The sequence below is a fragment of the Tamandua tetradactyla genome, chromosome 11 (genome assembly GCF_023851605.1).
Source record: "Tamandua tetradactyla isolate mTamTet1 chromosome 11, mTamTet1.pri, whole genome shotgun sequence".
In the NCBI taxonomy this organism is placed as follows: domain Eukaryota; kingdom Metazoa; phylum Chordata; class Mammalia; order Pilosa; family Myrmecophagidae; genus Tamandua; species Tamandua tetradactyla.
Genome location: NC_135337.1, coordinates 31,692,597 through 31,702,897, shown reverse-complemented (window position 1 = coordinate 31,702,897; position 10,301 = coordinate 31,692,597). Strand labels below are relative to the sequence as shown.

The 10,301-nt window shown below is 37.6% G+C and overlaps 1 protein-coding gene across 8 annotated transcripts in view; it reads right to left on the bottom strand.

Annotated features, from left to right (window-relative positions):
• Positions 1 to 4,435: 4,435 nt before the first annotated feature.
• The window catches only part of EVI5 (ecotropic viral integration site 5), a 307,393-nt gene continuing 301,527 nt past the window's right edge, over positions 4,436 to 10,301 (bottom strand). For 3 of the 8 annotated variants that reach the window (XM_077120262.1, XM_077120264.1, XM_077120263.1), the window contains one exon: positions 4,439 to 8,815. In XM_077120262.1, coding sequence (XP_076976377.1) covers positions 8,501 to 8,815 — 315 coding nt within the window. In that variant the 3' untranslated portion in view covers positions 4,439 to 8,500. Of the gene's footprint in view, positions 8,816 to 10,301 lie in introns of all 8 variants that reach the window. The other 5 variants (XM_077120261.1, XM_077120265.1, XM_077120269.1 and 2 more) reach the window with 3 other exon arrangements.

Sequence of the window (10,301 nt, the reverse complement as noted above, 5' to 3'; positions counted from 1 at the left end):
GGAGAAAATATCTGCAAATACTGTATCTGATAAGGGACTTGTGTCCAGAATATATAAAGAACTCTTCCAATAAAACAATTGAAAAATAGGCAAAGGATTTGAACAGACATTTCTCCTGAAGATATAGAAATGGCCAATAAGCACACAAAAATAGGCTCACCATCATTAGTCATTAGGGAAATGCAAATCAAAGCCACAATGAGGTGCCACTTCCCACTCACCAGGATGGTTAAAATAAAAAAGACAGTAAGTGTCAATCAGGATGTGTTGAAATTAGAACCCTCATACATTGCTGGTGGGATCGTAAAATAATGAAGCCACTTTGGCAGTTCCTCGAAATGTTCAACACAGCATTACTATATAACGCTAGGTATATACCCAAGAGAAGTGAAAGCCCCTATGCCCCACACAAAAATACAAATGTTCAGAGCAACATTGTAATAACCAAGAAATAGTAACAACCCATGTCTATTGACTTATGGATAAATAAAATGTGGTATAGCCATAAATGGAATATTATTCAGCAAATAAAAAGAAATGAAGTACTGATCCATGCTACAACATGGATGAACCTCAAAAACAAAACAAAGTATGCTAAATGAAAGAAGCCACACACAAAAGGCTACCTACTGTATACCATTTATATGAAATGTGCAGAACAAGCAAATTCATAGACAGAAAGATCTTTGGTTGCCAGGGGCTGGTGGGGGTGTGTGTATGTGGAAATGGAGAGTGACTGCTAATGGGTATGGGGTTTCTTTTTTTCAGGTGATGAAACTATTCTGAAATCAGATAGTAGTGATGGCTACACAACTCTGAATATACTAAAAACCACTGAACTGTACTCTTTAAAAGGGTTAATATATGGTATGTAAATTATATCACAATAAAGCTATTTAAAAGTGTACTTAGAACAACAACAACAAAAAAAGTGTACACTAAGTACTTGATTTCAAATATTCACTGACCCCCTCCCCGGGTGTCAGTCATGTGACTTAGTTTAGCCAATGAAATGTGGCCAGAGGTGATATATATCACTTCCTGCTTTGCGAGCCAGTATGGGTTCACTATGTCCCTTTTCTCTCTGCCATGACAGTCAGGAATGTTCAAAATAGAGGTTATCAGTCAAGGTTCTAGAGTAAAAACAATGTAGAGTGGGCCAGCAGCCAACTTTTGATGGCCATGTGGACCTGAGCGAGAAATGATGTAAGTCATCTGTGATCATAGCATAAGCTATCCTGAATGATACAGCCATTATTATTATTATTGTTATTATTATTATTACCACTAGTAGAAATTAGGTTATGCCATCACCTCAAAGAATATGAGAAGTTAAGGCAGGAGAAGGAACATTCAAGTCAATAAATATTTCCCGAGTGGCCTGTACTGGTTCTGGAGATTCAGAAATGTGATGCACAATCTTTTTCAAGGAACTCAGTTAGCAGTACCAGTTAACATTGATTGAGCACTTACAAGGTGCCAACTCCTTTTTGGATTCCAGCACATACGTTGTTTCCAGTCTTACCAAATGGGACAGAACAATGCAGTTGCTTTCTCCAATTCTGACCCACAAATAAACAATTCTATTTTAGGGAAATTAGTGAAGCAAATGAAAGGCTGTGGGATCTGTTTAAAAATAGCTACAGAGTGTCAAGGGCTGCGAGCCAGACCAAATAACACACCTTCCCACACACCCCACTTAGGCCTGTGATTACTTAAATCCCAGTACTGGCCTAGGAGCTGTCCGCCAGGAACATCCCTCCAGAAAGCACAGCTGGAAGGCAGTTTGCCAGGAAAGGGCAGAGCTAGACTTTGCCTTAGCCTTTGTATTGATTAAGAGTTAACTGGGGGTGGGGGGTTAGAATACATGACAATATTTTTATATATTAATTCATGTTTAACGTCATGACTGTCCACTGTTTGGTTTTCTACCTCCTAACCTGGTGGCGTGCTTTTGCAGTTCTGGCAAATAGCTTGGCTGGGGTGGGGTGGGGGATGAGGGGCAGGGTTGGAGAGGGGGATGGGCTGCAGATCAGAGACTCCTTTATGCTGAGTAGCCTGAGCATAACCAGGAAGTTGCTTATCTGGTGGTCCAGAGGCTGCAGAGGTGAACATTTATTCATACAACAAAGCTCTTTTTTTTTTTTTTTACAGCAAAGGTTTTACAACTGTAAAAGGAGTGTGATTGGCCAATCCTGCACTCCAGTGAAGGGCAGCTGGGTGTTCAGACATACAAAACAGAAGTGACAATGGGGGCAGTGGGGAATAAGGTGTCGTCTCTGCCCATGGAGAAGATTCAGCCTGATGAGCCTAGGTAGCCCCCACACAATTGTGTATGGAAGGTAGAAGGACAGCAAGCACCAAGGAGGGGCACCCCTGTGCCTGGCTGCTCTGCACGCTGTGGAGGGTTGTAGGCCATGGCTGCCTCTCCCACCCCCCAAGGCAGAGTCGGGGAACAGTTAGGAGCTCCCAGGTGCACCTCAACTGCCACAGCATGTCTCAGCCTTGGAGTCTCTCATGTGTACAGTACGTATTTCCTCTAGAAAAAAAAATCAGAGAAACAACATCTTTAAAGCCAACTAGTTTTCTTTCTACTTGGCCCTGCTGGCCCCTGTGACTTAGAACAGACTCAGAGAAGACCCTTTGCAGACTATGAAAAAATGGCCAACCCTGGGTGACAAGGGGGTGAGGACCCACCAACTTTCTGACCTTACCGTGGACACAGCAGCTGCTGTCTTCTCGGTCAATTCTGGAACATTTCAAAAGGTTCTTTGGGACTGAAGTGCCACTCACTGGTTTAAGGGGCTTCATTTCCAGATATCCTTCATAAAACTGAGTGCAGGAGAAATGTAGCCAGGGGCAGATGGGGAGACATTAGCACCTATATAAGAATTGCTTATTCGGAGAGAATAGGATGTGCAGATTGTGACAGGGACCACAGGCCTGCCCTGGTACACGGGTGGGGGTTTTGGATATGTAGGGGGAGCACAAAGAGCACTCCTCCACCCCCAACCCCAGCTGGGGGTGATCTCTAAACACCCAAAACACTGCATCTGTCCTGTACCTCATCCCCATTTTTGAGGGGACAGGGGTTGGTCTAGTTGATCTTTGCTTCCCCAAAAGTGCCCAACTAGTGTGCCTTGTGCTGAAGGAGTATTCCGTAATTAAAGGACCCTGGAGCTAGGCTGGTGGCATTCACTTCTAGGTTTTCCACTGGAAAAAAAAAGTTAGATTTTGCAAACCATTTCTTTGAGATGTTTATCCCATTTTTAATAGTGATGAAACTGAGGTACAATGAATTATTCAGATATTCATTCATTCAGCAAATATTTATTAAGAATCAAGGTGCTGTACTACTGGGGATAGAGACAAAATCTTCACCCTCATAAAATCTGCATTCTACTTTGGGGAGACAAACAAGAAACAAATCAAGTTGTACTTTGTGTAAGATGTCAGACAGCAATCAGTGTTATGGAGAAAGATACCGCTGGGGCCCTGAGCTTTTCAAAAGGGCAGGAAAGGCCTCCTGCCCTGGAGGTAGGAAGTCAGCCTTGCAAGAAGAGCATTCTAGGTGGGGCAAGGCACTGGATGGGAGTTTGTTTGGTGTGTACAAGGAACAAGAAGACCATAAAGTTCTTCTGTGATTTGTCCAGGCTTAGTCACCCCAAAGCTAGAGTTCCAGTCTAGTGCCAGAGTTTTACATCTCAAAGTTATTTTCTCATGGGCACCATAAACTTCGTAACTCTTCAGGTTTTACTTTATTTGCTTTAACTACTAGAAGAATGTATATAGCTGTTTATTTTTAGGTATGGTCCTAGTAGCTCTTTATAGTTTGGCCCACTTCTAAATTTATGGCAGTGATTCTCAATAGGGGTAAGTCGGGTATCATCCACCCCCTTGTGTTGGTGACATCTGGCAATGTCTGGAGACTTTTTTGGTTGTCACCCTGAAGGAAGGGATCGCTACTGGCATGTAGGGAGATGCCAGGGATGCTTCAGAACATCCTACAATGCACAGGACAGCTTCCTGAAAAATTATCTGGACCCAAATGTCAGTAGTGTTAGGTGGAGAAATCCTGGTTTATAGCTTACCTGTCATATTCCATGTACTTTTATACAGTACCTTAAATCCTTTTGGAATAAGAAGAATATACAGAGAACTACTACTTCTAAAGTAAATGATATTAACATTGTGATAAAGATGCCAAAGAAACAATGTTCCTTTATAATAGCTTCTATATGCATATTCAAATATATTTATCTCAAATAATTCCATAATCTGAAACACAATGCGGGATAAAAACAAAGCAGCAATATTTTAAAAAAATTAGCATGTTCCTGAAGGAAGGACATAACAAATCTAGACAACTGGCCTTTCAATAAGTTGAAAAATATTTACTGAATGCGAGTCATGTACCAGAATCTCTGTTTGGCACTAATTATATACAGAGGAGTGGGCTAGGTGAATGTGGTCCGTGAACCCACGGAGTATAGTACTCACTAATGATGCTAGGCCAAGCGTTTTTTAACAGTGTTTTGATGTCCCTCCCCTTTTAAAGTTGAATAGTTTAAGGAAACAGAAATTGTTATAAAATGGAAAACTTTAATTGTTTAAAGCAAAGGCATAAGTAAACATTTCAGGTTACCATATAATGTTACAATAAGAAATTCCAACAGTAAAATGAAATACATTATAACTTTGCATCTCTATAATATCTCCATATTATTCTAGTATCTTGTCTTTGGACTGAAAGGAGGGATAGATCAATGGATGTAATGTAAAAACTTGTAACTATAAATAGCATTCTAGCCACTTTCCACCTGAAATTTTAATTTCAGTAGAATGACATTAACTGAAGGCATCCTTAATTTAAAAGACTTACTGTTTTGTTAATGATAGAGCATCAATAACTTTCAAGCTAAAACTCATTGTTTTAATAAAGTAAATAAATCACTGATTTCACAAAATGTTTGTTAGCTGTCAACGTCTGGCATTATAGAATAATGCAGCTGGCCACAGAAGGCTTTACCAAAACACAGTCCATATACTTATTTTACTTTAAATTTGAAAATTATAGTGGGTTTATGTAAAAGATAAAGAAGAATGAGAAACCAAATAAAGATGTCAGAAGTAAAATACTTGAAAAGTCCTAGGCCTTGTTTTCAATCAAAGGCATTATCTGCAGAGTAACAATTGTGTATCAAGTTCAGAGATGAGAAAGATTTTTTCTTCCACAGAGGAGGGCGCACAATGAGGTACAGTCACTGCTCCAATACTGGGTTGGAAATCAATGTCTCAATTAGTCAGCAAACATTGAATGTTTACCAGTTTTAAAAAAAAGGGTAGAAATCCTGTAAAGTTGGATCTCTGACTTCTTTTTCTGGAAAAAATTTACCATTAATTTTTTTAAAAGCTATAACAGTATGTTTTTTTATCTATAAGATCTTTATTTCATTACCTCAATGCAAATTCCATTTTAATCAGATCACCTTTAGCCCTTTTTCTCATCATTTCTCACCATCTCAGCATAGTGATGATATCAGGAAAGTAACCATCCCAAGGGAGCAAGTTGTTTTTATTTTTTTTGAGTCATTTCATTCACATATCCTACTTGAATTTTCCTCAGCTCTAAGTGTATAACTGATTAAGAATTTAAATGGCACAAAAATACCACAAATTACATAAAATCTACCAAGAGGTCACTGTCCATTGACTCAGTCTTGAACATACACCAAATTGAATTAAATGGAGTCAAATCAATGCATAGTCTTTTTAGTGCATCTTAAAGACTAGAAGATTTTAAAACCTTCTAAGAGTGTTTGAATCAAAGATCTTGAAGAAGATTGTTGTTTCTAGATTTTGACTGTCCAAATTGCAGTAGTATCAATGGATTAAGGTTACTTATCTAGTAATTAACACCTAATTCCTAGTCTGATACAGTAGTTAGAAAACTCTCTAAGAATAACTTCGAAAGTTTAGAATTCATGCATGATTCTAGAAAGACGTTCTCATTTTAAAGGCCAATAATGTATGCTTTAAAAATCAGTGCTAGAATTCTGGAATTACTTTTTCTCCTTCTCCAAAGGTACAGATGTCCTTCTAACTTCTATGGAATCATATTATATATAAAGTAGTTGGTATGCTTTCCATTTTGAATAGTTTTAAGTATAAGATCCACTACAAAATTTTAGGTTTCCAATTCTCAATAGCAAAATCAAACGTTTCATTCTTCTATTTAATCAACTGAAGAAGAGAACCTATACTTTAGAGAATTTATATCAAGGATGAGCAAATTTTTCAGGAAAGAGCCAGATAGTAAATATCTGTGGCTTTGTAGACCATACAGTCTCTGTTGCAACTACTTAACCTTGCCATCATGGTGCAAAAGCAATAAGTGAATAAACATGGCTGTGCTCCCCTAAAACTTTATTTATGGACACTGGAATTTGAATGTCATATAACTTTCATGTGCCACAAAATATTACTTTTTTGATTTTCCCCAAATTCTTTAAAAATGTAAACCTTTCTTAACTTGTGGGTCATATAAAAACAGGCAGCTTCAATTGCCTGTTGACTACATGTTGACTGTGTGTATTACATGTCATGGAGTCATATATGGCTATATCTGACCATATCAGAGTCCTTGATATGGTAAAGGAATAATGTGGCCATGAATCCTCTCACTCCTCTTGGGCACTGACAGCCTTCAAGGCTGACACTATAGAACTCCTAAAATAATCCCAAACCACCAGTCAGACCTTTCTAGAAGTCGTACTCATACTCTTAAATTGTGTGTATGTATATATATTCTGGAAACACATTTATTCAAATGTATTTAAATCACTTATTTTCAGAAAAGCAGGGGATTCATTAGTAAAGGCTTTGGTGTCGGAGAGATCTGGATTATAATCTTGGCTTGGCCATTTATTACTGTGCCCATAGGTAAGGTACTTAACCCCTAGAACCTAGCCTGGTGCAACACATAGTAGGTATATTTTCAATTTCATTTCTCTGGTAAACAAAGGGCTTTCTGGAAAAGCCTACTCTGCAGTGTACCATAAGGGTTAACTCCTGGTTTAAACAGAAAACTATTTTTGTCTCTTTGACTCCATTCCATCATATAATTTCTTTTTCTGCGTGCAACATATTGTGCAAAATTGTAGCTCCATACATACTGAATTCTATTTTTCTCTTATCTTCTAAGGCTATTTTTTCATAGGCTGCTAACAAAAAAGAGATTTTAAAGTACATATACAGTCAACATAGTCCTGTTGTCTTTCCACAGTCTAAGGGTAATTTGGGTGTTTTTTTCCAAATTATCAATGACAGGCATTCAGTTTTCTAGGAAAAAAAAGCCTAAATGATAAAAAAGGGGGAATTGGTAAGAAAGGATTTTTATGGCTTTATTTATAGATTAGAAACTAAAGAATCTGAAGATAATATTCAAAGATTTTTTGCATATATAATTGCTATGTATCTTGGACTGCAGTCCATTGCTTAAATTATATTAATTAGAATACTAGTACTAAGTAATATGTGCTAAAACTCTCTAATCATGAGAAATGTATTAGTTATACACACATGAAGGAAAAGATTTCATCAATAGTGTTTCTGAACAAGCATTAGTTATGAATCTGCTAGTGTTGAGTGCTAAGCAAAATATTAAAGCTATTAAAATGTTAGTGTTTGGTTTATTTTTGAATTTTCTTTTAACCAATTATTTACAGGAGTCCTGTTAGAATGCTAAAAGCAGTCATGAAATATGTATGTTCTCTATTTAAAATGATGTTAATGTTGGGTGGTATACATTTATAAATATGTACAAATAAGCAACATATTTGTAATTAATCTCCTCTGATGAGTAAGCAACACATGAAAGCATCATATGGATATAAAAATTAGAACTCAAAACACATTTAAAACTGTCAGGACAGATAACCAGTCATTTTGTTTATAAAATTATATAAAAATGGGCTGTGTGCTTGGGAATTGTCAGTGGCCCACTAAAAATACAGCTATTTTAATGAAAGAAAAAAATATCCCAAACACAAAAACACAAGGTAAATCAGATTTATGTCTTGGTAAAATGTTTGTAGACAACCATTCTGAAAACAAATTGAGAAACATAAATATGTGATTTTTTTCACTAAGCATAAAATATTGCACAAGAGTAGTTTTGTCTGAGGAAATTAAATTTTCCATAGTTCTGAACTTTAAAATGGTTCCCACATATTGATACAATTGCATTTTCTAAACAAGAAATATTAATATTCAGTAATACTGTTAGAACCTTATTTTACCCATTAACCATATTCCAATCTACTTTATGGCAATGTAAGCCTGTGGTAAGGATTTGGCAAAGATAAAAAGGCAGGTAAGATTTTAAAATATATATATGCATATATATATATATGTACATATGAAACAGATATTTTCCCCAAATCCCTAATTGTATGATAACTGATCCTTGAAGGAAATCCAGTCTAGGTCACAGTGATTGTCAGACAGTGGTTGAGTAAGACTCTTTCCTTTCCAGGGGCTGTTCCTTCTGAGCCACACGATCACGCTCTCTGATCTCCAGTGCACTGTCTTCTGTTTCGCTCTCACTACCATCTGCTACAGTGGGGTCCAAAGATGCTGGGCCAGATCTTCTGTGCAAAGGAAAACCAACGCCGCCTTCCCGTAAAGAATTATCTATGAAATCTTCATCGGAGGAATGGAATGATTCGTCATCTCCTATCAAATGGTTTACAATGTGAATTCCATCAAAAGGGGGTTGGCCTGAAAAGTTCCTCTGGCCTTTTAGGCACCTGAGCTGTTAAAACAAAATCCAAATTAATACACTTAAACACACACACACACACACACACACACACACCAAGAAAGCAAACGTTTCATTTTAAGGAAGTAGACACCTTGGCCTTTCTCCATTTGTAGATATAATAGTAACTAACATTTCTTGAGTGCCTCCTATGTATTTTTTAAACAGGCATATTATATATATTATTTTAACTGAATCATGCCAACAGTACTATGTGGTAGTTTTTTTTTTTTTTTTTTTTTTCATGGTTAGGCACCGGAATCGAACCCGGGCCTCCGGCATAGTAGGCAAGGATATGTGGTTAGATTTTATACCCCAAATTTACAGAGTAGGAAATGGAGACTCAGTAGAGTCACTTTGTGAGGACACACAGCCAACAGCAGAGTTTAGATCAAAACTGAATCCTCTTTATACTAGAATGAACCCCATGTACCTATCACCTAACTTTAGCACCTAATAGACAATCTTGTTACATTATATCCTTCCCATCCTTGGGTGATTTGAAGTAAGTTTCAGACATCCTATAGTTCACTTGTAAATATTTCAGAGTGTATCTCTAGAAGATATATACTTAAAGACCATACCCTTAACAGAGTGATGAATTACTAACTTACCACTCTCACGACTTCCAACAACAGCCCCCGATTTGCACAATCGGTTTTATTAAAATATTTTTTTATAAAAGGCACAAAAAACATACAATACAATACTCTATGATTCAAACCCTGAGAATCAGCACTGAAAATGTATGCTTAGTTTGAAAGGAAAAAAATGAAATAAAAGTTAGGAAAATTAAAAACTATGTTGTTTTATTTTCTGATTCTGACCTCTGGAAAGGCCCACAATTCACACATATTTACACTATCAATCTGGAGAGTATGTTTCTAGTACTCTGTAACAGTTGAAAATGATTTATAAATCATTAAAATTCACAGGGCATCACCATACTGTTATAATCTTCAAAAGACCCCCTTACTGCTACCACCCGTTAGGGCGAGACTGCGTCTTCCCACTCGTGATGCTCCTTTCTGGGTGGGGGGAGTGCCAGGCACGTACAGCACTTCTGCCTTTTCTCCCCTCACTCCCCCAAGGGAGCAGGAGTGATTCTCTCACCCGGGAGTAGGGAGACAAATGACATGCAATGTTCAGGTTCTCTCTCTTTTCCCTAGTTGGGAAGCTGTACTGTTCCTCCAACCACTCAGATTTACAGGGCAGACCCTTATGTGGGGAGACCTTTAGAGGTCAAATACTACTTGTTACTGGGTGGGCAAGTCTGACTAATTGTAGAGTCCAGTGATGAAAAAAATCCACTGTTGTCACACATCCAAACCGTATTTTCCAAGACCAGTTTTATCAGTAATAAGGTAATATCCTCTCATCATCTGTTACTTTTTTTCCTAAGTTCCCTCAAACCCCCAAACCCATGCCCATCAGTGAGGAGACGACCACTTCCACTAATATAATTAAGACACCAGTTCTA